The sequence below is a fragment of the Suillus bovinus genome (assembly GCF_016758785.1).
Source record: "Suillus bovinus strain UH-Sbo-P2 chromosome Unknown EDB93scaffold_43, whole genome shotgun sequence".
NCBI lineage: Eukaryota > Fungi > Basidiomycota > Agaricomycetes > Boletales > Suillaceae > Suillus > Suillus bovinus.
The window spans coordinates 153,156-180,907 of NW_024542099.1; the positions used below are offsets into that span (position 1 = coordinate 153,156).

Genomic DNA, 27,752 nt, shown 5'->3' on the forward strand with positions numbered 1-27,752 from the left:
GAACGATATAATCTGCTAGCAACTGACAATATCAGTCCTAGTAGATATGTTAGTGGTACGGGAGTTGCACCTGTAGTTAAAGATATTCACCCAGAGGAAATACTTTATGTACGCAGTTAAGCAGTGTGGGACTTGACGCTTGTTCGGATTTACCTATTCCGTCCTGGAGGACGGCGAGGCGCCATACCCACTAAAACACCTGATCTGTGGACCCGTTATTGATGTCTGACTCGTAGTACGGTAGTATACAACACGAACTGCTGTACGAGGATAGAGGCGAACAACGTCCGACGCCAATAATTCAATCTTCACTCTAACAATAAAACAACAAAGATAACTACATCTGTTACCAACAGGCTATAATGTACTACTAGTACTTATCAGATAGATGCAAACCGTAAGTTAGGGTCATAGAGCAGTGCAACGTAGCACGTGCAATAAAATGGTATGGGGTCAAGAGCATGTGCTTTTTGGCGAGTGTATAACAGACCCTATTGATGATGGTAGCTGCGTGCTAAACCATCTACGAAATATACATGGCCTTTCCATCATGGGATCGCGATCTGCCACGTAACACGAGGCGATTAAGGTAAGGACAAATTGATCGAGCTCCCAGCAAGGTTGGGGCGGCGAAGGGGCACTTATCCTGTTTTCCATTGACAACTTTAAGAGGTTAGATTTAACCTTCTTGCAACTAAAAGCATCCCCTATGAGCCAGCAATCGAGCGGTCTCTCTTTGCTGAGCTTTCCATCCTCATACTGGACACGGACCCAGACGAAAACCCAGAAGAACGATTCAGTAATGTGCGAGTACAAGGGCTCTGTTTTGTCCTTAGACTCGATGGGTTTCTTTGTGATAAGGTCGATCGCCATGAATGGTACCATTCCTATACGCTGGTGACCGCCGGACTCATTTTCAGGCAATGACAAGTCGCAGTCGATGACGACACCCATCATTAAACCGTTCAGGGTCTGGTAAACCATGAGATTACTTGGGCTGACGTCATACTGATGGATGCCGTTGATCCAGAGGATGCGATGATCTGTTTTCGCGGTCAATGACAGACAATCGTGAGCGTATAAGGAACGACACCTACAGATTATCACTATCCACCATACGCGCTCAAAATCTTTCCCGCTCAGATTCGTGATCGGCTGGAATTTCCAAGATACGTGGATGTTCAAGATGCGTGGGCATCGCACAAGGTCGTCGATATCTAGCCCCTTTCTGAGTTTTGCTGTAGATGTGTCTTCAACTTGATGGACCCAGATCATCTCTGGGACCTTGTCGTTTACTTGTGGCTTGTCCTGTGCCATCTCATGCACTGCTTGAGCATGCCAAGCTCACTTTGGTACGAGCCACTTGGCCGATGGAGCTCGGTGGCCAGTTCGTTGGGGTTATGATGAGGAGATGGCAGACACGATAGCATTTCGCTTTTCATCGTAATAACGGTGTTAGCACGTCTGCGTAGCCCAGATGAGCCCTGTGCCTGTCGGACTCCGAATCAGCTATCTTGAGGGTACCACTGGACGTGGATGGTGGGGATGGTTGAAGCATGGCTCGGTCTAGTTATAAAGACCTTGTTGCGAGTCGTGCATTTGTTCCATATGGATATCTTGATACCCGAACATGGAATGTGTGAATACTGTCGATCAAAATAAGTACCGAACGTAATGATGCCTTCTGCATTCATGATGCACTTACACCCTATATATTAGCAATAGCAGGTTATATGTCAACCGTGCTGTTTCAATGCTTTTTTTTTTTGGCGAGGCCCGTTAGAGCATAAATTTTCAAGGCATGCTTGTTGCATGCATATTACGTTTAACCCTGAACCAAACGTCAGTATAATTGAGCTTGGGCGCAGTCATACCAAACTCGTTGGAAAATTAGAACAGCCCAGCCCAGTAGGATATACCATCATGGAAAACGCGTTTATTATAACTCAACTGTGGCACAGCAAAACAGTCCGAAAATAGCGATCCCAAGGCTGCCTCGCCTTGTTACTTATGTCTAGAGACATAAGTACATGCGAAAGTAGAAGCTGGACACGGTGAACGTAAAGCCGGGTGTATGCGTGACGTTGAGCGGCTCGTGCTTCGCTTAGTGTGCATCGCCCTGAGCAGTGAAGATGAGTGAATGCACGTTTGCACAAGGCTTTATTTTAGGCGACCTTGCGCCTGAGAGGATATTTACGGAGCTTGTGCTGTCGACTTTGAAAACCACTGCTTGGCTTGGGAAGGGGACATGCCACCGAGTCGTGTTGCAGCCTCTTCTTGTCGATAACGCAGGACAAAAGTACTTTGGGCATCCAGCTCTTAGCAGGTGGCAACGTTCAGGGGCAGCTTTTGCCGGTGAACTGCACTTCGGCCTAGATACAGCACGATCCGGGACCTTAGTTATGTTCGTTGACGGTACCGCCGTATGTCGCAATGGAGGGCATGCAGGACAAAGGGATTCCGCTGTCCTCTTCCTCGTTCCGAATCTTGAGTCGACTTTTGACTTTAAATCCACATTCTAGCCATGGACCAAGCATTTTCATAAATGGAGTATCGTCAGTACTAGTACTGGTACGTCACCGAATGATACTGGTGACTCAGCAAGCGGCTATAGTGCTCTAGGTCTCAAATGAGCACACAGGGCGCAATTGGGCTTGTGCACTTTGTTCTCGATGAGGTAACTTTGTTTGTCATGCCTGGGATAAAAATTAATTCGCTCCACGGACGGATTGTGGAAGGAGTGAAACAAAAGAAAGCGAGCTATGGTGATCTTTGTGCTCCAACCATCTGCTCCGCAAACCATCTGCGTGCATCACATGTTCGTGTGCCACACCATGATGTGCCGGTAATCCGGACGCTACTACAGAGCTGACATACGATGCATAGAGAAACAATGTGGGCTTACTGATCGGACCAAATCCATGATGCTCTCCAACCACTCCTTCGATTTGCTAACGAGGAACTTATGCTAATAGGATCCATTATTTTCCTGAAAAGAACGCTGGCTCCCCATCCCAAATAACCTCTACGAATTCCCACTTACTCAAAGAACCCAAACTAAATATTGATCCAGGATCCTCGACCGAGTTAAAGAGAAGGTCGCTGGTGGAAAATTAGAGGATTAGATCTTTGACTTGGGACACGATGGTAAGAAAAAGGTTGTACTGTCCTACGTTGGGTACAATGTCCCAACGGAGACAGATTGGAGTCGAGAACAACAAAAAGAGAAAAGTCGATCGACACAAAGCATGCGTTGAGCCTCGCTAACCGGAACAGACTGGGGGTCTGCGACAAAAACCTACTAGTCACAGGTCCTAGCTCCCTGAATTGTGTCCTTCATAGCGTATCCATGGATGTGATGTTGGTGGGAGCGTTAGGGCACAGACGATTAAAAGAATGTTGTGGCATGTTAGCCAGCGGCCATTCTTTTTTTTTTTTTTCACGCACCTTGACCTTGGCGTCGCGTCCGAATGTGGTTCACATGCTGCTGTAAAACCGTAGATCGCCGTTAAAGGTCTTCAAACAAGCTTCTGCCAAGTTGGGGGTGCACATCTCGTAGAAGAATGTCCAGCATCTTGCAGTGGGGTCGCGGAGATACAAATTCACAGGATCGGGGTGAGCCAATCTTCCTCAATGAAATGGGAGTTCCTGACGTGGTGGAACTCAATTTCAGGTCATGAATACGAGGTTCACTTACCAAGGCCATGATGTATGCATCGCGACGTCTTTCCAGTACGTGGTCTCGATCCAATGCTCGAGTACTCTCGACCCCGTACAATACTGGCCAACGCGGGTGCCCAGAGTGGAGGCATAGAGGGCAGATAAAACCAGATGACGTGGTAAAACGATGGTGAGCGCTGAACGGAGCTTCACTGGGGCTGCTATCTCTATGGTGCTGATTTGCCCTGACATCGAGAGGAGGAAGACCAAACCCGATTGCATGCTACGCTAGGAAGCTGGGCTACATGAAGCAACCTATATGCTACGCTGCAAGGGAAATCAACAGGTGTCATGAATGTGAGATAACAGTCATATATAGCAGCAAAACGACGATGCTGCATGGTATGAAGTATGGATTGGTAGGAAACGCTGTACTCTCCATCTCTACAGGCTGGAAAGTGCGTCTTCGAGGCTTCGATGTACCGAGTATCAGAGAGGTATCGGATCCTTTAATGCTTGATGTCATCTGACAGCAATGAAGTCACTTTGGGCTGGAAGTATGTTTTAGATGACGACAACATCATGGAAGATGTAATTATTGACCTACCAGACGTCCAGACACAGCCCCAAAACTTACCATCCCACTTTTAGGACTATCAGCTAGACTCATTGGGAATACAACTTCTCGGTTTCTTGATGCCTCACATGCCTTTTAGTGTCGAGGTGGCCGTCTTGTTACGACCTGCACCCGGTAGACGATTTCTTCTCAGCCAGCGGAACAAAACCACTCTCTACCCAGCAACTTCGACATCTGCGGCATGTAATCCTCAGGAGTCTGGACGATGAGTGTTGTACATTCGAAGGTAAGATTTTGCCATTGCATAGACAATATACCGATTCCTTAAGTGTGAAACGTGCCTTCTTCTTTGTGGTCGGCGCACAGGAATGATACGAGCAGTGATGATCAAGGAATCGGTGCCCTGGTTAGAGTGCCTTCTGATGCCAGCTGCATCTCAGGACGAACGTCGACGATTAGGTGTGTAGATGGCGTGCTGGCATGTTCCTACTCTCGGACAACCTGATATAATCCTTCGGTACCGCAGAGATTTCAAGCCAATCAGATTTTGCTCACCAAATCTTGGAGTCATCTAGCAAACGAGGATGACCTGCCCATTTCCTAAACATCATACAAATCGTATTGAGTACAATTCATCGTAGTGTGAAATAAGTTTGACTGGTCCGACATCAAAGGCGAAACAGGCAATTGGGCCATCTAGACATTCCAAATGCAAGCGGTGGCCAGTGCGGTGTCGTGCCTAACATTCCAAGTGCCGACAAAGGTACACCTTGTGCGAGCGAAGAGCGGTAGTCCTTGTGATATTTCTTTGTCCTCTGTGGCAAGCTCGTATTATGACCTTTATTTTCTGGGTCAGGAGATTTTTCCTCGTCGCGAAGTCATGTAGTGGGCCATGGCAGAACATGGACGAGTCAAACGTGGTACGTGGTTGTCTCAGGCTAAAATTTTCGTCGCGAAGGGAATCTAAAACGACAAACATGCGAAATAACCTATGGAAAGGAATATTTGTCCAGTAATCGCTACTGAATTATCTGTACTACCATAGGACGATGGCGTGCCCAGGACTCGAAGAACAGCACAGGTAATCAGTGGGGAATATCACCTAATTTTGCGCCCATGGCTCCACCTCGGAGATCAAAACACTCATTTACGCCACTGAACTGGAAGCTCGTACTACAACACGCTGACGACCTAGTGCTGCAATTCCATCATCTATATGTTTTATGGACCGTCAGTTCTGCTTCTGATGCGGCTCGTGGCTTATAAAAGTCAAGAACAAAAAAGTATGGTTGAGAAATGACGTTTCTAGTGAGTCTAGAAGTCAAGAGCTGCGGCGGCCACTGAAACAACCCCCTTAGCTTCTCTCCACGGTCCCGAAATATTGTATGGAGGAAAATATCGATTCGCAACAAACCACAGATACGATTGGATATTCAACGACATGAGCATTTCAAGCTAGTCCACGATTGGGTTGGATGTCATGCAAACCGGTTTGTAGCTTGCCTATGTGCGATTACCGTGGAACTGCTAAAATGGAATGCCCGAAAACGAAGGCAAGAATATCCCTCGATGTTCTGATCTATCGAGAAGCTTCGATAGATAGCATTGGGTCTTCAAATCAGCCATCTACATGAGGTGGCCACAGGGCAACTCTCACGGATGTACAGGGTGCCATCAGGTGCCATCGCTTTCCCAAAAGCTGGGCTGAAACTGGGTCAATCGAGATTGAAGGAAAGATTGAGCCCTTCGCCCAATGTGGTAACATTGACGCATCGGTGCTATCGCAACAGGATTCTCAAACTCTGGATATCACGGCACGTAGCTCGCTAATTATGTTTTGAGATATATGGCGTTGCATCGCGGCCTTTCTGCGAACGGGGGCCAACTACCAGATTGAACTGTCGTGAATGCTGCAGTTGCCCAGCAGCAGTCTTGAAAGCTACTGCGCTCTGTCCACAAACGGTACTCTCATCTTTTTCAACAAATGTAATTAGGCAGCCATACTCACCTTGAATTTGCCTTATCTTTTTATCCTAAGGTTTCAAGAACCAGGATGTGTCAGGTTACCGCTGAACCAACACCACGGAAAAATCCCGAGCTCGGATTAAGGTGGCCGTAGATGCTCGCGGAAATGAGTACGACATCAAGGGTGTGGGTGCACCTTCGAATAAACGCCGATTGAAAAGGCCCAAACTGCATTAGGTCGTCGAAACGCGCCCTCTTGGAAAACACTTTAGGTCGATGTGCTTAATAAAATGTCGATGTGACATGCAGGCAGTATCATACCAATTGAATGCATACAAGTATTGGGGGGATGATGTGTGCTGATCTTGAGCATTGCGCCCGGGCATAGGCTGGTTTATCACTGATTGAGGGGCGTTTTTGAATGACGAAAGTATTTGTAATAAGACGCTGCCTAAAATTTTTTTGGGTTTATGCTAACAATATTATATTTGTACTTATTACAGATAAGTCACATGTCAGTGAACCTTAAGATTAAGCTTCAAGCTTTCGGGGCCTCTCCTATTTGTCGAAAGGTGACCTGCGCAGTCTCCACATTTGCAATTCATCATATTTTGCACCAAACCTTGATATATTTTCGTGGCCCCCCTACAATTATTTTACTTTTGATCGCAATAAGCGACCTTGTTTCCATTTTCAACTACTAACGCAATTCACGATTTCGCACAATGAGTTTATTTCGACTATAAGGATCGATTGAATCAGCTTCCGGTCGAATTAAAAATATTTAATTTTCAACGGTTCTGAAAGGCCGAAATATGCTATTTCTGATAATCTTTCCTTATTGTCGTAGGATCAAAATTGAAGGAATAAATAATTTTTGGAAAGCTGTGATCAGCACTCTGACTGCAGGATCAGCGCTACACCTGATCAATCAATGTATTCATTGATGCGGCATCAACCCCTCCCTTTTGTTTACTGTGCATGGTGAACGCTGTCATTAATATTGAATCATTGAATCGATTTCTGGGGCTTACAAGTCAATATTTGCCTTTATTTTGACCTTATACTGTTTATATGATAATATTAGTTGTCCCAATGAGGGAGCTCATGTAATCCCAATATCATCGCAACCAACTGAGACCAACCACCTCGAACCTCAAGTAAACCGTATCCCGGGCTCGCTCCATATCATTATATTCACACGTGATAGTGCGAGAAACTCATACTTATTTGCAAGTGTCGCTCCGACTCGCTCGTCAAAACCCGATGACCTCCAACGATCAGCACTTCAACCTTCTTCCTCCTCTCATCCAAGTCGGACACGCCGAACAGTTCATTCAATCGGGAAAGACACTTTTATCTTCTCAATCACCTTTGAATCAGTCTTATGCTGTATTTCCATCTGCCCGAGTAGGTTTCACACCGTTAAATTGTGTCAATGAAACGCCAATTCATAATTTTGTCTTTAAAGAAAGATGATGCCCCAAGCATAAAAGCCAGTGGTGTGGAAGAGCAGCCCATTTTCTTTGTGAGCAGTGAAAATTTGCCATCATCTGAAAGACGACTGGTGTGTCCATACGGTCCATACCATATCGCACTCGTTCATGTTTGGATAGTTCATCGGAGATACATCCATAATATTTGCTGCGTTACAAAACTTGCTTAACACGGCTCAAAGCCGAGGGCAGGAATGGTACTGGCCCTTGATTGATGACTTATTTGTCATACACTAACCCCGTGCCACATTAGGTTACAAAGTCAAGAAACCCATAATGTGATCAGAAAGCTAACCCTGGATTATGTTAATTTCACCAGAGAGTGCTGGATACACACCTCAGTGAGTGAGCATTTGCATGACGAGTTTCACCATGAGATGTTGATCGGGAGATAGCAAGCGTCCGTTCAGTCCTCCCAATTTTCTGGTGATCATTACCGCAGCTTATACACGTGTCTTGCCCTATTCGCTGTTTTATACGTACCCGAGTACGGGTACGAAGACGCACCAGTAGGTGACGATTTGATGGAGTGGCTGAATATCCACTTCATCGAACCTTCTACCGAGGAGGGCGATCACCTATCAGGTCTAGATCATCCTTGGGAAGATGAAATATTCTGGCCGTATCTTGTCAGGTAGGATCCTATTTTCATGATACTCAACAAGCTAATATCGCACAGGGTGACTTTGAGAGGCCTTTCCAAAGCCGCGACCTTCTTTCTCGCAACGCTATCAACTCACCCGTCCGACAATCTCCGACGGCTCGCTCAACGGTTGTCCCCATTACTTCAATCTCAGCCTCACCTTCAGTCTTTCGAGGCGGAGCGCGATTTTGCATATGCTTCTCACCGATGGAAGGATAAGGTGAAAGCTCTGCGAATTGAACTAGATAGTGTCTCTGAATCTGATCGGCATGACGGGATCGAGAATTGGTGGGATCGTCTGAGTGACATTGTTGGTATACTAGAAGGACGCACCGAAGTCATTCGTCGGGTCTGCGAAGATCTTGGCGCGGACTGGAGAGAAATTTCTGTCTCGTGGGGCGTATTTGCTGATGCAAGACTACGAAGACAAGATTTACCGTATGTTGTTATCTTTTAAGACCAAATTTATACTGACGTCCTTTAAAGTGAGGTTGTCTCCCAGGTCCTTGATGACATGCCTCAAGATCCGACGAATTTAGAGGATATGGTACATGCAGCGCTGTTCAGCGGTGACCCAACCAAAGCATTGTCCCACGCAGCGCAACTTGACCCCTGGCTTGCTGCACATATGGCAGATTTAATGCAAGCATTATCTTTAATCGAAAAAGATGCAAATGAGGAGTATGTTAAAGTCTTTTTTTACCGGGGATAACAATGCTCATGCCTTCTGCAGCTCAGGTCTCAATGTCAGAGATTTTTACGTGCTCGGTTATGCACAGTACCTTCATTCTGATCCTGCCCTTTGGAGAATTACTGTGGCATACATGTTTTCTTGCGGAGAAACTGGCATCAGAAGTGCCGACGAAGTGTTGATGCGCGTTCCCCTCAAGTTGCGCACCGTCAAATCAATTACCAATGACCAAGGGGAGCAAAACGGTGCCGACAATTTAAAGTCTGGAGACCTTGCTGGTGTGGTAAAAGACATCAATGCGACGTGTTATGAATATCAGCGGGAGGAAGTTCGACGAACTATTTGTCGCGTATGCATCATCTCTAATTTACACCAACTGTATTCACCATGTTTCATACAGATAGCTGCTCAGACCTTTCTACAAGAAAAGGAGTACGGACTCGCACTTTCGTATTCTTCTTCGGCGGAAGACTGGCCTGGACTAGGTCGTGTAGTTGATCGCGTTTTACAAGAGTATATCACTGCAGGTATGAATAATTTGAATCGTCTTTCTTGGTATTCAACAAGATCCCATCAGGGCCGGACCAATTTATCCGTTACGTAGCTAGCATTGCGCCGTCACTCCAGACACTTCGAATGCAGCCCGGTGCACAAGGCATCTTCATCCACCGCTTGATGTTTGCTGTTCGTTACGCTGAATTCCATCAGCGCCTGGGTAACCAGGATCTGCAAGATGCTGCATGGGATCTTGTATCAATGTTCCAAGACAGATTTTCTCCAAAATCATGGTGGGCGGTCCTATTGTACGATTCCCAAAGACTTTTGCAGCATGGTACGTAAAGAGCCTATATACGCGTGTCGGTTGTCTAACCTTTTTGCTAGACGCTACATTGCTCTTTCCATACGCAAGCGCGCGCGTTCTACTACAGCATTTGGAAGAAGTAATTGCGCGAACTGATCAAGGATCCGGCGATGAGTATCTCCGTGTCTTGATCGCAAAGCTCGGTTCTGGTGGGACAAATGAGGCACTTCATGCACTCCAAGGCGTACGGCTGGCACTGGCGAAGTATTTTGCCAGATGCACGATGATTGGCACTGGGGGGAAACAGATTTTGGAGCGCAAATTCATTGCTGCGGTGTGACACAACCTGATTTTTACGTCTTTGCAACTATCGTTATTGATTGACATTACGAGTTAGTACCACTTTAATGCAGCTTCACAAAAAGCCCATGTGCTATTCGAAAGGCGAACTTCCGCACGGCATGGGACATTTGAATTCCGGTGCCGAACAAATTATCATAGAAGAGCACTAGAACGTTCTTGGGACCTCATTTAGTCCGAGGCTATCGAGGTTTCATTCCTGTTGGCTCCTGTTAGACATTATATGTCTTCAACGAGGATGCCCAATCGTCGATTATAGCCTGCGAAGCTTTGAAGATTTTGTCTCGGCCCGTGCCTGCCAATTTGCAGGCGCCTGATACGACTGGTAATACCAATGTGTTATTGCCTGGCCACTCAGTTATATGAAAGCGGCATGGCTAACCCACTCGGCCGCTTCTCGATCGATATTGTGAGCCTCCCTGTTTCCTTCAACATGACCTGCATCAGCCTTATCGACAACGGGCATGGTGCTGGTGAATATCCCCAGGGTCGTGCTCTTCCTACCGCTCACCAGGCACCCACTGATCGCCAAAGTAGCGAATATAGCCTCGACACAGATGGCGGTGGTATCGCTTCTTATCGTGACCGATGATCCGCTCCGCTGCGGAAGACGATCTTGTCTTGGATCGTCGGTAGATTGCATCTGTTGTGTGGAGAGCCGCGACCCGGGGCTCTGGTGGGGGTGGCAATAGCCGAACCCAAAGCAGTTGAGTGGAGCTAATTCTTTTTTGTGATAGCGGACTAGATTACATTGACTCGTGGATCCAAGAGCACAGCTGATGAAACTCAATTAATACATTCATCAGTTTTTGCGGTCAGGTGAGTTTATGTTGATTTGGTGATGTATAGATCCAAAAGTAACTTATAACCCAGCCCTCCATGTCGATTATTCGACTACGAATCTCTCCTCAAATGTGTTTCAAAATCATTCAATATGCAGAGTATAGCTGCAGCCATCAAACGGTTACTAGGCAGCAAGTGGTATATGTTGGTTACAGTGCACATTTTATTGACGACTAATCATTGCGCAGGTCGATTGTCGCAAGAGAGACTGTTATTTTAGTCCATCGCATCAGACGGGCATGCACAGTTGTGAATCTACTTGCTCCCAAACGTTAGTGTCTTGCTTGGCAACTCTGACTACGAACTCACGACCATCAGAATGCTTCCTGATCAAGGATTGATCATGGAACAATTCAGCAACCCTTGCCCGCGTTGCAGTGGGGTTATGAACGGTCACTAAAGAAGTTAACAATTTCTATATCTGTAATTTCCTACCTTTCGTCTTGGTCTTCGTGTGTTTGGTTTCGTGGTGCTGATACGGTATTGTTCTGGGCCACCAAGTCATACACTCATTCCTACGCAAGCTATGCTCAACTTGTACATATTGAAGAAGCATAAAAGATAGTTTATTCAACACAATAAAACAATATTGTACTTACATCGTTGTTAAGTCGGGAAGTTGGAGCTGCACCGACGCTCTCCAAACGACACATGCCTATTCTGGAAAAGTTACATAATCCACAATAGTTATTCCACACATTGAGGACTTTGCTCACGGGATTCTTACCATTGCTCGCCATCTTCCCGAGCCTGTACAACCCGCGCTGAATGTAGCCATGGCCGACGAGGGCTACTCTTCGACTGCTTTGGAATCAACCGATAATCCAGATCCTAATGCTGGCCAGACTCCCTACTATGGCCTATTCCAGCCTAATAACCCGTCTCTTATTCACGAATCTGCCACTGCTCCTGCCTTGTCGTCTTTACCAGTCAAACCGTCATCACCTCCTCCCAGGTCAAGCTCGGACTCGCTGGGTCGATCATCCAGCTCGAGATGGCGAGATAGCGTACCGGTGACGATTGAACGCAAGGATACACTATCCATGATCCCAAGCGACGCTATCAGTCTTGTGGAGACAAGCTTTGATGAGAATGTATTGAGAGTATTGTGCGAGTTGGACGTAAGCGTTTAAAACGTTGTGATATTTGCCATGTTCATTGACGTGTCTTGGCGCCGCCCTAGTGTGGTGTGCCTTTACTGCTGGATCGCATTAAACAAAGTATGGTCTCGTGTCGCGTGAGTATTATTTCAATTTGCAGAGTTTGAGAAAGGTCATTACATGAAGTTCCTTTGGCAGGAAGCTTCAGTCTTCTTCAAGAAAAGAGCAGTTTTGGAAGAGGAGTATGGGAAGAGTTTGCAGAAGCTCGCACGAACTACATCCGAACTCTACTCTATGAACGACGGGAAGGCTGGGTGAATATGCACAATATACACCTAGTACTATTCGCGTATCACTAATCATAATCCATAGGTCTTTCGTGGGTGCTTGGCAGTCATCCATGAAAATCCATGAAGTCATGGCAGAGAACAGGATTCGTTTTGCCCAGCGGCTAAATGAGATGAGCGATGAGCTGGCCTCACTCGCAAAGGAAGTGGACAAGAACAGAAAACAGGTACTTCGCATCGTTCCACTTGAAGGTCATTTTTGACGTTGCCTAGACTAAGGAGCTGGCCAGTCGCTACGAACGCGCCCTTCAAGAATCAGAGTTGAACATGGAAAAGTCCAAAAATAGATTGGAAGTCTCATCGGAGGAACTTGAGCGAGTCTTGCTTCAGAAGGAGGGGGAGTCCCTGAAGGATGGTGGTTTGCAGGCCAAGAACCAAGGAGTCGCAGGTAAACGAGCACTTGGAAAAGCAGTAGCCAAAGGTGGGCTTCTACTCAAAGGGAAGAATCCTGGAAATGTTAGCATTTGTTATGATGTTCACAATAGTCTCTCACTCGCCATTTCAGATACAAAGACAAGAGGACGACATCCGCACACGTGTATCGAACGCGTCTGACTTATACCGCAAGGCACTTACTGATACCCAAGCAATGAGACAAGAATACTTTAATTTCCAGCTCCCTCGGATACTGCGTGTTGAGTAAAATCAGCTGTGACGTTGTGACGGGGCTGATTATGATCCTATAGGCTCTCAAAGAATGTGCTGACGAAATAGACCTCGGGACGCAATATCATTTGACAAGATATGCATTTTTATTCGAGAGCATAGTTCTAAGCGACGGATCAACCCTTGTTCCGGTAGGGCCAGAAGATGGTAAGATCTCATTAACCACAAATTACTATCAAGCGCTTCATCACACATTAAATAGGCATCGGCCTGAAATCTACGATCGAGTCTATTGATAATCGAGCAGACTTCAAGATCTACATGCAGAACTATGCATATGCACGTGGCGGAGCCGCTCCCCGCGGTCCGCGACGTGAAGGTCCAGCAGAAGAAGGTTTTGTACGTCATCCACATTTCTCTTTGGAAATTTCACTGATGCAACTATCAGCTGCCACCGCTGCCGACCCACGGAGGTGGCGCATATGCTGTTCATACAAATGCTCCGATTGGGAACAATCACAACTCCCAAATAGCTGATAAGGGCCGGCCAACATTCGGCGTAGATCTTGCAGAGCAGATGGCGAGAGACAATGTCGAACTTCCAGCGATCCTCGAAAAGTGCTGTACTGCTATCGAAAAGCATGGCCTTCAATCCCAAGGCATCTATCGAATCAGTGGCATGGCGCGGAAAGTCGCTTCACTGAAAGAGCGCTTGGATAAAGGTTCATACTTATTGGCTCTGTTCGACTCTGGAGTCTTACGGCTATCTATTACTGCAGATATTGACTCTGTCAACTTGGATTCGGAGGAGTGGATATCCGACATCAATAATGTGACTAGTGTTCTCAAGATGTGGTTCAGAGAGCTCCCTGATCCGCTACTAACATCAACCCTGCATCAGGGCTTCGTGGAAGCCGCTAGTAAGCCATCTATGCTATCTAAATATGGCAACTTCTCACAGAAGTTCCAGAAATCGAGAACGACCGCCTGCGGCACATACGTTTACACGAGCGAGTCAACGACTTACCGGACCCGAATTATGCTACACTCAAATATTTTTTGGGGCACTTGCACAAGTTTGTCAACCCTTGTCGTCATTTATCTCCACTGATAAATTAATTGACCCCGTGCTGCAGGATTGCGGAGTACGAGGCAGATAATTCCATGTCCATCCAAAATCTTGCCATCGTTTTCGGACAGACTCTCTTTGGTCAAATGGTACCCGGTAACGGGAGTTTTTTGGGTCATGGAAACGGGGGCATGGCAGATGCTCCTTTTCAAAACAAGGTGATTATCAAGCCTTGATGACTCTTGGCTCGGCTTTGTAACGTTGTTTTATACCTTACAGGCGATCGAAACAATTTTAGACCACTACTCCGACATCTTCGTTGATGAAGCTGAAGCGGGTGCTTAGGCTCTGCCCCTCTTCGGGCAGGCAACTTACTGTGGATTTCTTTTCCCTCTCGTGATACCCGTCAACTACCGCAGGCCAGGTCATCTACTTGGTTGGCTGTGGCTTTGGTCTTGGAACAGATTCTAGTCGCTCATTTGATATAATCGTTGGGTTGTGATTCTATTTATCCATGCGTACTCGTTCGGACCGTGATGATATGTATGTACCCAGCGCCTTCAAGTACTGTGTATGACTTATAATTAGTTTGGGAAATCAGTCAATTGGATTGAATGACATGACATTAAAGCTGTACGATTTTGCATCTTGTGAATGATAAGAGGGACACTGGAGCGGTTGAGTTGCGGGTCAACGTTGGCGAAGGTTTGATTCTACACCTCGCGCTATCAACATTTCACTGCTCATGCAGATAGTCCAAGCCGATTTTCCCGCATATTGACGCGTCCAAGCAGACCTCGCCTCCGAGTCCGTCGTAGGTTCAAGTTGAAGTCTCCGATTCAAAGGCAGGATTCCATTACTGATTTTGGCGATGCAGTTTGAGCAATTCTCCTATTGTAGACCTTGGCCGTCAACACGACACATCTATAGCGGCGCACCTTCCTCCTGCTGAACAACTTCTCACACGAGACATCGACCTGCCTATGATGATGGGCTATACGTAGCCTTGCTCGTTACAGAATTCAAAACTTTTGCAACGGTTAGCGGAGCTATGGTGGCCTAACACAAAGAAACACCAATCTTATCGCAAGGTTCCTCTGCGGCATTCACTCACATTCGCCAACAAGTCAGCCGGCTACACTCTCCCACATTACAAAAGTAGTTCTTTGGATGTGATTGATTTTGTTGTTAGGTGACCCACGAGCTAGATTGGACCCGTCGGAACTGTTGTGGTAGTATGTCTCTGCTCATAATAATCGATTTTTTCACCACTCTATTTCGGGACATTCGATGCTGGCTGGAGGACCTACCACTCTGGTTACGACTGGCGTTGCGCCTGCACTGATTCAGGCAGCGAGACGCTGGTCTTCAAATGAGTTCCAGAAATACATCCGCAAGCACCCGTTTCTGCTTCATCTCCCCATACACTGTTCCCAAAACCCATATCTCACTAGGATCAACAGCTCCATCTGTCTGCTTCTGTGTTTAATTGTCGCGTCACGTTTTGTTCTTCGTTGACGTCTTGCAGTCATGTGTGCGTTTCCGTTACCTTGCAGATTTCGATACTAGTCAAAGACAATATCCTTATAGCGGTTTTTCGAATCAAAACTCGACCCTTCTCTAGTCATCGGTCACTCTTGTGGGCCGTGGCTTGTATATGAGCCTGCCTATGTGTACGATACTTTTGCGACTCTGTTCTCATGTGCGAGCTGTCGCACCTCGGTGCTAAAATTAATCGCGGGCCCTCCGAGCATTTTGCTCTAAACTCAACTCTTCAAGCGCCTATCACCAGTGCAAGTGGATTTACAGCTTCTCACATGAGACCGATGGAGATCTCTGCAGCTACAAGATGTATGTCGACCGCTCGGAATTAGGACAGTCATTTAGTGCTGGTGGTGGAAAAAACACGAATGTCCGCGCATTTATGTGATGGTCATGGGGGTCTTCCATACTAACTGCAGCTGGCACTTGACCAGCACTCCACAGTCGTCGGCCGACATGTCACATAGGCCGATTTCAAAGTCAGTTCGGCAGTCAAGCAAGAGCGCAGGAGCCAGTACAGTAGACATACCCAAGTACGAGGTGACTGTTATTAGTGCCATTGCACCGTTATATTGTATCATGAAGCGCCTGGAGAGCTGGATTAGATAAAATATGACCAGCGGCAGCGCTATTACACCCAGCACTACACCACCAACCGCCGAAAACCTCGGGTAGATCCAAAAAAGTGTTAGGGTGTGGTAAGCCTTACAGCAGTATTGATTATATAGTTTTCGCACTATATATTTCGAATAGTGTTAGTGCTGCCGCAGTCCGGTCCAGAACCTAGGTTCGAACCCGAACCTTTGCGGACCAGACCCATGGTTCGGTCACAGGTCCAGACTTTCTCTTGGACCGAACCCCTTGGTAGGTTCGGGGTTCGGAGTGTCGTCGATAAATCCGGACCGGTTCTGAACTCATGCGGACCGGTTCGAACCTATCATTTTGCTGGCTTTGTCTTACGATTTTCGAAGTCGAAGCCTCGTGTTTTTGGTGAGGCTTTCTGTTTAAGTATCATCCTTGCCCTTCTGTTCACCGTCTTCTCCTACTTCTGCTGTGTTCTAGTAGGCAAGGCGATCTCTCAGTGACTTCGGTAATGCAGCAACTCATTCAGGTGCCAGTGAGTTCGCAACAATTCTACTGTCTGTCCCAATTAACTTAAAATGCGATTTATTTCAGAACATACCTACTGTTGGGATTCACCACTGTACTCGCCATCTGCCATGGGTTCTCATTTTGGTGGTTCATGGTGCGCAACAGTTTTAAAACTAGTTTAAATATATTCACTTGGTACCTAGGGACATATATGCCTCCTGCTGCTATGTCTGAGTCCTCTGTGTGTCGTGCTGACGGTCAAATCACGTGTCGTCAATGACACAGCCGCACGAAGGCCTCGTCAAGAGCTTGAGGACTACCTCAATGCACTGCTCGAGGATGTTGACAATGTAGTGGGCTGGTGGGGGGTATGTATCATTGTTTGATTGTTGTTACTTGCATACTAATTTTCCAGCACCATTCTATCCAGTACCCAACCATCTCTCACATCGCCAAGGATTATCTCGCTATTCAAGGTTCAGCTGTTGCATCGGAGTGTGCATTTTCAAGTGGCGGCATTACTGGCACGGCACGTCGTAGCTGTTTGCAACCAGCAATGTTTGAAGCTCTTCAGTTACTCAAGAGCGCGTACTGTCAAGGCCATATCTCTGCAACTGTCCAGGCCGAATTTTCGGCTCCTTATGATAACCATGTCGTTGTGCACAATGAGTAAATTTGGTAGCTATTTGTACAGTACAATGTTGTTGTCATCTTCTGGTAATTGAAACAATGGTTCGAAGGTTTGAACCCGTTCTGAACCTGGACCAAACTCTTGCGAACACGTTCGAAGGCGTCTGGTTCGAGGTTCGGCCATCTTGCCTGAACCTGACCACTGGTCGAGTTCGGGGTTCGCAAATATGAGGTGACCAACCTGACCGAACCGGACTTCGGCAGCACTAATTTCGAAGCAATTTAGTAATTGTCTGAGCAACCAAGTGGGTGCAGGATTTACGAGACCAGCATCCGGTAACCTGAGCATATAATAGAGAGACCGAGGGTACTACATTGACGACCAGGGCTGTTGTCCACATCACGTTGCCATGTTCTTATAATATTTCGAACATACATCCCAGAAACATCTCATGCCATGGCTCGAACAGATATCAAGTTCAGTATGTTCAGTGTAGGTTTAATTGATACCTCGGCCAGATATCACGCTTCATAGGTTTAGAGCACCCGCTCGATAGGTAGGTGTCATACCATCATCACATACCACAATCATGTTGTTAATATGTAATTGGACGGTGAAAGCATGAAATGAAGCCATGAAACATTTGTATTGCTGGTGGACTATTAGATACAAGCAAAATTAATGCGTACTAAATGAGCAATAATAGATGAGCAATATGTGTCCAGTAAGCACTACCAGAAAGCGAGAACAAATGGAAACGAGTGAGCCGTTGAAAATTTAAATTTCCTGTAAGAGCTTGTTCTGGATGGTAGTCTGCCACTGGGGACTAGTGGTGCTGAGGAGCTTTGGAACAACTCTCTTTCCAGGAAATTCAGCAAGGTCTAGTTGAAAATATTCCACAAGGATGCTTTGTAACAATCAGTGAGGAGGAGGAAGGCAAATTAATGGGAAACATACTTGCGAAATGCATGTTCGTATGTCAGAGAACCGTTTGGTCCCTGCTCACTGACCTGGGTCTTTGCTAGCTTGCAAATGCCATCGAGAGAGTCATCTATGAATTTCCAGAACTTGGATGAAGAGTAAATGGCATGGCGTCCTTTGCCTTTGAATCCTGAGCTTCCCTCACTGACAGCTGGTAGATCTTCTTCGTCCTGGTACTCATCCTCTGCTCCTTCATCCCTGGCATTCTTGTCCTCATCATCTTGATGGCTGCTACCATTGCCACTATTGTCAGTATTCTCTGTATCATGCATTGGCTGATCTTCATCTAAGTAGCCTTTGATGTCAGCAGCAGGAGCATCAGGCTCAATGTCTTGATTGATGTCGCCATGCATCCCACGTTCGATAGCATCAATATCAATTCCGAGTTTCTGGTTGATTTTGACATGGAGGTCTTTGTGAAGTGACAAAATGAGTGAGTTGGAAAAAAGAGCATTGAGGGGTACAGTCTTGTAGTCATCCACACCGATAAGGAAAATGTGCAAGCAGCGCTGCTAGACTACATGGTATGAACCTCCTGTTGTCAAATAGAGCAAGGGCATACCAAAAATGCGAACCTATTCCAGTGCATGGAATCAACCTCAATGCCACAGTGATGAGCGAGAGATTTTGCAGTCTCCATGATGCTCAATCATTTGAAAATTGATGTTGTCAGCTAAGCAAGTGTATATCATAAAGTGTTTGCATAGCAGTAGCAAAACTTGATGAACCTTAGCCTTTATGTTGCCGCGGATTGAGCAAAGCAAGTCGCTGACCAGTTTCGACAGTTGCGCATTAAGTTCCGCATCTTCCAACATTGCTGCAGGGATTTTGAATACATTGTGGTGCTCCCTGATGAAGTCCTGTTGAGTTTCAGCATTAAATTAACACAGCGATCAACTTAGAGAATACCATGATGTGACAATGTGCATCAGTGACATATGCAGTGATATTGGGTGACAGCATGCACACAGTGAGACGGTTCTGGATTCCAGACTGTGTTTTGTTTGATCAGTGTATACTGCCACACTTTGGGGATAGATACAGTATACCTTGAAGTCCTTAGAATCTAGCAGTTCTTTCAACTGAGTGAGTTCCACATTCCGGGTATCATCATTCCGCCTCAATAAGGTGGCCTTGATGTCAATGAGCATGTAGTATATCCCTCTGGTCTGCAGGCAGGTAGCTGTATCAAAGAGTTGTGAAGCACTAAAGGAAAACTTACGTCAATAAATTCATGAAGTTCATCCTCCGAGATACCTAAGTCTCCAGCGACCTTCGATTCTCTTTGTTCGCACAGGTGTAAGGACAGTTGGGTCGCCACGACTAGGACTTGAATCAGCTTGGCGGCGGTGTACACCTGCAATAATAGGTTCATCGAGCGATTCATCAGACATTGCAGATTGTAAATTGTTGTGAGGGCGAGATGCGCTAACAGCAGTCTGTGACTGAGAACCTGTACCATTGCTGGGTGATCTAGATGTGTGGGCAAGTCCTAAGGGTGAGCATGCATGTCCTATACTGCCTGCTCTTGCAGCAGGAGGTTGAGATCCACTACAAGCACTTTGAATGGAAGCCGAACGATTCCTGCCTCTGAGACCTCTGGCAGCATCTGGCGTTAATAGACCAAGACTTGTTGAGCCTTTGGTCTGTGGAGCACCTTGAGTGCGCACAGGAAAGAGCTGGAGTAACATCCTGAAAGCTGAGTAAAGGGCGAATGCAAGAGAATCAGTCCGGCTCTGAGACCTGAGTGGGTGTTCTGCATGAATGCCGACAGAAAATAAAAGCTTATTAAGGACACACTTAAGTGATAAGCATTCACGTGTTTCACATGAGGCTTGATTTGGATCACAAAAATGCATTGAATGGGAGCATGTAAATTAAAGACTGTATGCTATATGTAAAGTAGAGGTCTTATTTGAACGTGTCGTCGCAAAGCATGATTTATGTTGGAACTGCGCATATACAGTCAGACTAATACATAGTGCACCCTGAAAAACAGGTGAGCAGTGGGTTTCTGGAATAATGGTAGCTTGATTCCAGTGAGATTTCTTAGGTGTCTCACCGGCAGCCGCACTTTGACTAAAGTCGCATTCCAGCGGAAACAAGAGCCTGAGCGACGGAGTAGAGCGTTATGTAGCATAAGGTATGGGTGAGAAGGGGGTGATAGAGGATGGATGGGAGTAATGCTGGGGTGGTTGAGGCCTGGAGTAACTAGGTCCTGCCAGTGGTAATGTATTAGGCGGTAATGTATGGTGAAAATGAGGTATGGGCGGTGGATGTGAAAATGTTTGATGGCCTGGATGCCAGGTAATTGGAGCTGATGGGAATGAAGGAACATGTAATTGGGGTGGAGGCAAGTGTGATTGAGCGGCAGGAAGGTGCAGTTGAAGCGGAAGGTAATATGACATCTGTGGAGAAATGCATGGTTGATCTGAGTGTGAAACTTGAATCAATGAGTGAGGTGGTGGGATGTATGATTGAGGCACAGGACAGTGTGAAAACTGAGGAGGAATATATGTCGGCTGGGCTAAGGAAGGTCCTGCTTGCGGCACAAAATGTTGCTGATCCACAGCAGCAGCATATGGTGCATTTCCCCGCAGAGGTGATGCTGGTCCAGGGGGGGGGGAGCAACTGCTTGACTAGTGCATGACGGGGCAGTCTTCTTTTTTCCTTGCACGCTGGACCTGCTGACCTTCACCTTTGGTTTGGCACCAGTCTTCACAGCGGGAGCACAATCAAAGACTGCACGGGGCGCTGGGACATTGTCAATGTGACCACCCTCTCCTTGTTGAGGTACATCTCCAGACTTTTTGGCTGCTCGCTTCTCCCGCATTTGCCGTACTGCCAATGCTCAAACTTTGGCCACATTGGTGACTCTCAGCGGTGTCTCGCAAAGGGTATCAGGTGTAACGAGACATATGTAGTTGTAGTTATGAATAGAGTACACGTTAAGGATGTAGTGTGGTGTCGGCTTGTGTTGAACGATGCACCTTGAGCGAGATGTTAGGGTCCATTCTTGATATACAGGTTGCTGACCAGTGTTGGTGCAACCTGAATCAATGCAGTTATGCTGGATATTGACGGAACACATGATATCCTGCAAGATGACACCCATAAGATGTGAAGCTGACTTGGAAGACAATGATAACTTACGGTGGCAGACAAAACTACTTCATCATTAGTAAGATCTAGACATCAAAGATGAAGAGACAGGTGCAACGTCTCTGTAAAGGAAAAGCGCTGGAGAGTGACATGTTCTACCTATAGGTGGTCGCTGGACGATATGAGAATTTCCTGGATACGTTCAATGTACATCTGAAAATATTGTCAGATATCTATCTTGAAAGTCCAAGAAAACAACCTGCCTTTCCATCCACTGGCTGTCGAACGATAGCTTCATTGTTGATGTACATGTTTTCTCCTGTACTCGTCACAACACATTTACCTTGGTAGTACTCAATGCATGGGTCGCATGGAGCGGTTTTGGGAATATTCGCACAACGCATATCCTTCCAGGGAACTGCATCCTTCCAGACTGTCTTTCTGGACTTTCCAGTCACTGTTTCAACTGTTCCTGGCCCTATATGCAAATGAGTCATGAAACAATGAAATGTATGGCATTGCTTACCTGATATTGGAACACTGTGACTGAAGTTCAATAACCCCAGTAGCCGTGCTTGTTCAGGGTGCTCATCAAGATAACTTAGGACTTGGATGCCTGTGCAAACCCATTTCTTGATCTCGCCATCGTACCAGTAGCCACCTGTCGCAACATGCTTGATAACGTCCTGGTGAGCAAACACTTTGCAGGTGTCTCAGCTCGGTGCTTGGTGATTGCTATACATGCAAGATAGGCAGAAAACATGGTTAAAAGACTCGTATTGCTCCATCGAGAAGATGATTGCTGGCCCAAAATGTTGAATGTAGGCCGGGAGATGGACGAGAAAATGGAATTTAGGTTTGCTAATTAGGATGCTCAGCGCACACTGTGCCATCACATTCAGAAAGTCCTGAATTGTTCGTGTTAACTTTGCCTATCAAAAAGATGATTAGAAAGAGCAGGTACATGATATAAGGACTCACGAGATAAGTTTCACTGTTTTCTATCTTCGTGTGCCAGACGAGGACAATGAGTTCGCCCATAACTGTCCAACCATCGAGGACCATTGGTGGGACAAGGTCGTAAATGAGGAATGGCATTACTTGCGCCAGACTCTTGAAATGCTTGCCGATCAAGCTGCCTTTGTAGTGGCAGATGTAGTCGGCGTTGAGACAAGGAGCATTTAGTGCATCCTTGTTGATGGTCTCAAGGTGGTTCTGGAAGAGATGCAGGAGCTTAGATTTCTCGAGGAGAAACACTGTCTGCCCCCAGAAGTATTTAACAATGCTGAGCAGTACTGTATGGAGAATTTCAGTTGGCGTATCCATGTGAACATTGAATGCTGTTGTGAACATGAATGCAAGATCTACGTCATTTTCAAAAAGACTTACCATGCATTCCCAGTAAGGGATTGATAGCATCATCGAGCCTTTCGCCTTGCAAGAGCTGCTCAAACTCTTTCTCAAGCACAATCCTGACTTCGTTTTCAGGTGATGCCAGAGAACCTGCTATGCATTTCCTGAGTTTTTTGCCAAGCTCCAGCAGTGTGTTGAGAATGGAGGCTGAAGCTGTATCATGAATACCAGTCGACAACATAGAATTCTTCACCTTCTCCGAGGCACCTGAAAGTATCGCAGTCTCGAATTGCTGTCGGATTATGTTTGAAGTCTCCTCCAGTGTTCGGATATTGCCTGACTACAAACACAAAATCAGCAATTGTAAAACGCGAAACAGACTTACAAACATTGAAGATGCTGTTATATCCAGCCTTGGATTCTTTATATTCCTTTGTGCCACCAACCTCGCATGTCCTGCAATAATAATTACAATTCAGCCCCGCATGGCTGCACTCTTTGGCCTGCATGGGATTGTCACCAGCGACAAAAAACGCATATGGAATAAGCATGACTTCTTGATTGTCCTTGCAGTCCCATGCAACAATGCCAAATTCAGCTGCGACACTACAAATCACAACTACTGACTGAGTATAAGCTAGACAACAAAAAGGATGCACGTACCAGATAGACTCTTTCATTGCTCGCATGAGCTCCATTGGTGCAGCATGAGGTGATGATGTGACAAATCGTACAAAAAACTCTTTCTCGAGCATCTTGCGTGGCAAGTTGGCATTGGACATATAAATGGTGTGATGCTTATTCCACTGCTTCGACACATTGCCCGACACATCGTCCATGAAAATAATGAGTGGGACGGCATATACCATTCGACCATTGGACTTCTCGCACAACGGATTGGGTGTAAGCAATGCAAATTTAGCTGAAGAAGCTGTTTTGTGATTAAGTCCCGCAGTCACCACTGGTACAGTTGAGATAGAACATACCTGTGGGGCCACATTCAAGCTCACCGGATGTTGCAGCAATATCTTTGAATGATCGCACAAACACCGAAGTAGGTAGAATCTCTTGTTTGTCATTGACAATGAATCCAGCCTAATTTATGTGCCAGTGATCAGCACAAAGTCATAAGTTTAGTATCAAATAACATATGTCGGTCTGTTGAACAGCTCAACCAAGGGCATACTGAATTTTCGCATTTGACTGAGCTCCAGGTTCAACTTCATTAGCGGAAGGACACAATCCAAGAAAGAAGCACTCTGGGATAAAGTATGCCTTAGATGATTCTTGCAGTAGCTCATTGACAAAATATATCATGCCATCAACCCGAACTGCTGGTGGTGATAGAAGATCAAGTAGCATCTTCGTGCCATTAAACACCTGTGACATTCCATCGCCTCCATCTTCAGGGTAATCTTGCATTGCGAATCATGTGAGCGGGTTCGCATAGTCCTGAGATATTGTGTCAGTATCATATACACCTAGGTAACATAGCAGACAAACCCTAGCAATTGATTCTGCAATATTTTTGATGTAAAAGATGTCCCCCAAGTGAGCCGAGACCTTCTCGGTTGGATCACCAATGAGACGGTCAATGTGTTTCTGGACTTTCTTGACGGCACCAAATGAGGGAACATCCCGAGCACCAAACTCTCTAGCCCAATTGATGATGGCCTTTTTCTGTCCATCGGAAAATGGGTGGTGGGGAGAACTAAAAAGAAGCGACATTATAAAGTTCTTGATGCTATGAGCATCGAGTTTGCAACTCGTATGGAGAAAAAATTCACTGCTTTGGATGTCCATGGGTATGTTGGACTATCTCAAGAGGCAATAACATCGGAGCCTGTTGTATTGTACTTGCCATCATCTGTGAACTTCATTAAGTGCATTGTTATAGAGCACGGATCAAATATCACACTCACCAATGCCAAAATCAGGTGTACAATCGTCAAAGAGCTCATGCTCATCATTTACGGGGGCAAGAGGCATTGAGAAAGGAATTTCCCCACAGGTAAGACTTGCTTGGAGCTCGGCGAATAGGTCCAGATGCACTCTGTCGAACTCAGGTGTCCGATCACCTGCGATATGATTCAAAAGCTCAGATAGTGGGACCTCCATGTCTACATCAGGCATGTCTGCATCCATGTATGGGTTTTTGGAATCATGGAGAGACACAGTGGGTTTGGTGTTTGTTGAGGTGAAGACAGGGGCCCCAGCTTTCTTAGGTCGTGAATTCTCAAGTTGCGGTACAGGAGTAGTGGCCTGTCATTTCTTGACAAACCTTTCAGAGAACTGTTGATGCCTGCTCTGGGCGATGTGCTTTTCGACATCCATTGTGCACAAGACACCTGCTTTGCGAGGGCACACTGTGCAAACGACATGTTTGCCCCCATCCTTGCAATATTGTATGACTGTAAATAAAAAGCGGTGAAATATAAACAACCATTTAAATAACAGAGCAACGAAAACATACTATCACCGTCAACAAATTTATTGTTCATGATGGGATGTGCAGGGCAAGTCGATTGAGTGGCTGGAGGGTTGATTGAAGCTTTGGCAGTAGTACCTATCAAGCACTATAAAAAACAATGATACTGTGAGCGCTTCTATAGTAGGAGTGAGGAAAGATGGAGGAAAATGAAGTTTTTCATACGAGGCGGCAAATTAATCATAAGATGAGTCATTTGCAGCGAAAAGAAAGGGTAAAATGGGAGGGAAGTGAAATGACTCACCAGTTATCAGTAATGTCATACACAACAATGATACCATGAGCACTCTATAGTATGAGGACCTTATGGTGTGGAAGGATGAAGTTTTTTATACGAGGCTGCGAATTTTTCATCAGATGAGTTGTTCATAGGGAAAGGAGGGTGAAATGGGAGGAAAGTGAAATGACTTGCCTGTTATCAGTCATGTCGTACACAACAATGATACTGTGAGCGTCTCTATAACAGGAGGACATTATGGTGCAGAACCACCCCTGGTTGTGATTTGCAAATTAGCTCTGCTTCAATGATAAAAATTATGGGACTCACAAATGGGATGAGTCAATGGCTTGCAGGAGTCTGAGGACGATGATATCACAGAATGACTTGAAGTTGTTGAGCCGACTTGGTAACGTGCTTTGCAATATTGATTCTGAACAACAAGTCCAAAGTCTCACAACAACTCGCTTTCTCACTTTCTCAGACTTCAGGCTCCAATGTTTCACCATGGATCCGGGAACACTCACTAACAGTTCTATTGTCTATCCTGACATACAACATGAAGAGACTGGCTGCATATCACTGCAACCACTAATTCTCACAATCTGTTTTTCAGGCATGCTACCAGAGGGTCTTCTATGAGAAAACATTGTGAGTCGTTGTTTGATTGAAAACAAACTCAATCTTCACAATTATCTGTTGCAGCCCATTCAAATATCAGTATCTATTGATGAGGAGTACGGGGTATTTACCACTCCAGTCATAAACACTGTCTCAATGGATGTGAGGGATTCTGATAGTTGGCAAGCGGATTCGCTACCCTCAAGTGATGTGAGTCCACATTCTGTCGCAAACACAAAGTACTTACATTGTGACTGTCACAACCCAATAACGAATTAACGCTGGGCAGAGACTAGGACTCAAACAAAGGTTATCGGACAAGAGGATAATTGAGCAAGTACGTCTTGGATTGCTACAGTGTAGATACAAGAGGTTTGAACTAAGGAACTATCAACCAAGACATGCTACCTATATACAACTATTGAGACGGAGATTGAAACTGAGTTACAACTACTAGCCAATCATAAAAAGAGAAAGGGAATCGTACCATAGAACATCGTAGAATATTAAAGAAGCATCACGTGACCATATCTTATCTTATCGTATCTAATCTAATCTATTCACAATCAAAGAACTCGTCTTCTTCATCAGTCACATCGAAGACACGTGTCGTAGGCGCTAAAGGTATTTCGGGAATGATAGACATTTTCAAGGTAGGGTTAGGGTTTGTCTTAGGCGCTGTATATTGACGCTTAGGAAGATTCAGGAAAGAATAATGGTTTGTTAAAGGTACTCGTGACATTACCCCCTCTCTAAGGTGAGTGTCATCACGAACGAATGAAGGTCGGATATTCTTTTCTCTCCATCGTTTGAAATCTTCCGTAAACAGTACTGAGCCTTTGATTCTTCGGTATTTTTCGGCTGCAGCCGTGGGATTTTTCTTATGGAACTCCGCTAAAGGAATTGGAGCGTTCTTCAGATTCTCTTCTGGCTCCCAAGATGACTCTTCCTTCGGGTATCCTTCCCATTTCACTAAGTATTGCAGCTTTCCTCGGAACAATCAGGCTATCTAGTACTTCTTCTACAGCAAATTCTTCCCGATCGTCAATCAGTTCTGGAGGTGGTCGGTTGGGAGGAGGATGAGGAATCAATCGAGATGCGTGATATGGCGTAAGCAATTCTACGTGGAAAACCGGGTGAATCTGATATTTTTCCGGTAATTTCAACTTGTAGTTCACTTCACCGATCTTCTCTAGTATTTCGAAGGGACCTAGACGACGATCTGACAGTTTTTGACTCGGACGACGTTGTTTAAGATTCTTTGCAGTCAAGCCAGACCTTGTCTCCTACTTTATACTGAGGTGCTTCTTTTACTCCTTTGTCGTAGAAACGCTTCATGCGCTCATTGACCATCTTAAGAGTATTTTCGGCATCATCTCTCGCTTCTTTCATCTGATCAACTCTCTCATCGGCGGCGGGGATTACGGACATAGAGTTTGGGTGAATCGTGAAATCTGGGTTATACCCGTAGAGAACTTTAAACGGACTATGACCGGTTACTGTGACTGCATTGTTGTGTGAAAACTCTGCTATCGGCAGCCAAGATACCCAATCATTCTGTCTGTA

General features: G+C 45.8%; 7 protein-coding genes across 7 annotated transcripts; 3 read left to right on the forward strand and 4 right to left on the reverse strand.

Moving 5' to 3' along the window:
* Nucleotides 1-212: 212 nt before the first annotated feature.
* Nucleotides 213-1,754, reverse strand: EDB93DRAFT_597208 (uncharacterized protein). The gene is made up of 3 exons (XM_041456806.1): nt 1,706-1,754; nt 1,098-1,646; nt 213-1,043 (listed from the first exon to the last, which is right to left on the reverse strand). Exons 2-3 carry the CDS (start codon nt 1,315-1,317, stop codon nt 454-456), a joined length of 810 nt encoding a protein of 269 aa, XP_041305953.1. The 5' UTR covers nt 1,318-1,646; nt 1,706-1,754; the 3' UTR covers nt 213-453.
* A 5,557-nt stretch (nt 1,755-7,311) lies between these two features.
* Nucleotides 7,312-10,363, forward strand: EDB93DRAFT_597353 (Nup85 nucleoporin-domain-containing protein). Its single transcript, XM_041456807.1, has 11 exons — nt 7,312-7,612; nt 7,674-7,769; nt 7,819-7,895; nt 7,952-8,039; nt 8,094-8,332; nt 8,378-8,779; nt 8,828-9,022; nt 9,075-9,381; nt 9,433-9,559; nt 9,610-9,864; nt 9,915-10,363. The coding sequence occupies exons 1-11, from the start codon at nt 7,469-7,471 to the stop codon at nt 10,172-10,174; spliced, it is 2,190 nt and encodes a 729-aa protein (XP_041305954.1). The 5' UTR covers nt 7,312-7,468; the 3' UTR covers nt 10,175-10,363.
* A 1,450-nt stretch (nt 10,364-11,813) lies between these two features.
* Nucleotides 11,814-14,504, forward strand: EDB93DRAFT_1088577 (Rho GTPase activation protein; the record flags this gene model as incomplete). Its single annotated transcript, XM_041446143.1, has 13 exons — nt 11,814-12,158; nt 12,221-12,274; nt 12,336-12,451; nt 12,510-12,651; nt 12,698-12,940; nt 12,990-13,118; nt 13,171-13,297; nt 13,353-13,489; nt 13,539-13,812; nt 13,870-14,010; nt 14,061-14,166; nt 14,227-14,377; nt 14,439-14,504. 13 exons carry the CDS (start codon nt 11,814-11,816, stop codon nt 14,502-14,504), a joined length of 2,031 nt encoding a protein of 676 aa, XP_041305955.1.
* Nucleotides 14,505-15,422: 918 nt separating this feature from the next.
* EDB93DRAFT_1066590 (uncharacterized protein) lies at nt 15,423-15,572 on the forward strand (the record flags this gene model as incomplete). Its single annotated transcript, XM_041444912.1, has 1 exon — nt 15,423-15,572. A coding segment is annotated over one exon (150 nt), but the record flags the coding sequence as incomplete, so codon positions are not given.
* Nucleotides 15,573-18,201: 2,629 nt separating this feature from the next.
* On the reverse strand, nt 18,202-20,096 carry EDB93DRAFT_1252138 (uncharacterized protein; the record flags this gene model as incomplete). The annotated part of the gene is made up of 7 exons (XM_041453252.1): nt 18,202-18,331; nt 18,382-18,914; nt 18,968-19,039; nt 19,134-19,265; nt 19,315-19,398; nt 19,455-19,611; nt 19,663-20,096. The coding sequence occupies 7 exons, from the start codon at nt 20,094-20,096 to the stop codon at nt 18,202-18,204; spliced, it is 1,542 nt and encodes a 513-aa protein (XP_041305957.1).
* A 1,160-nt stretch (nt 20,097-21,256) lies between these two features.
* Nucleotides 21,257-21,520, reverse strand: EDB93DRAFT_1088602 (uncharacterized protein; the record flags this gene model as incomplete). The annotated part of the gene is made up of 1 exon (XM_041446145.1): nt 21,257-21,520. The coding sequence occupies one exon, from the start codon at nt 21,518-21,520 to the stop codon at nt 21,257-21,259; it is 264 nt and encodes an 87-aa protein (XP_041305958.1).
* An 848-nt stretch (nt 21,521-22,368) lies between these two features.
* Nucleotides 22,369-23,729, reverse strand: EDB93DRAFT_1088580 (uncharacterized protein; the record flags this gene model as incomplete). Its single annotated transcript, XM_041446144.1, has 4 exons — nt 22,369-22,847; nt 22,897-23,196; nt 23,246-23,466; nt 23,524-23,729. The coding sequence occupies 4 exons, from the start codon at nt 23,727-23,729 to the stop codon at nt 22,369-22,371; spliced, it is 1,206 nt and encodes a 401-aa protein (XP_041305959.1).
* Between the last annotated feature and the right edge of the window lie 4,023 nt (nt 23,730-27,752).

What these genes read in the sequence shown, in the direction of transcription:
- EDB93DRAFT_597208 (XM_041456806.1), bottom strand. Translation starts at nt 1,317, where the DNA reads ATGGCACAGGACAAGCCACAAGTAAACGACAAGGTCCCAGAGATGATC. An exon ending in ATGGTGGATAGTGATAATCT is followed by an intron (nt 1,044 to 1,097) that starts GTAGGTGTCGTT and finishes CCGCGAAAACAG; the next exon opens with ATCATCGCATCCTCTGGATC.
- EDB93DRAFT_597353 (XM_041456807.1), top strand. Translation starts at nt 7,469, where the DNA reads ATGACCTCCAACGATCAGCACTTCAACCTTCTTCCTCCTCTCATCCAA. An exon ending in CTGTATTTCCATCTGCCCGA is followed by an intron (nt 7,613 to 7,673) that starts GTAGGTTTCACA and finishes TTGTCTTTAAAG; the next exon opens with AAAGATGATGCCCCAAGCAT. An exon ending in CATCATCTGAAAGACGACTG is followed by an intron (nt 7,770 to 7,818) that starts GTGTGTCCATAC and finishes ATGTTTGGATAG; the next exon opens with TTCATCGGAGATACATCCAT.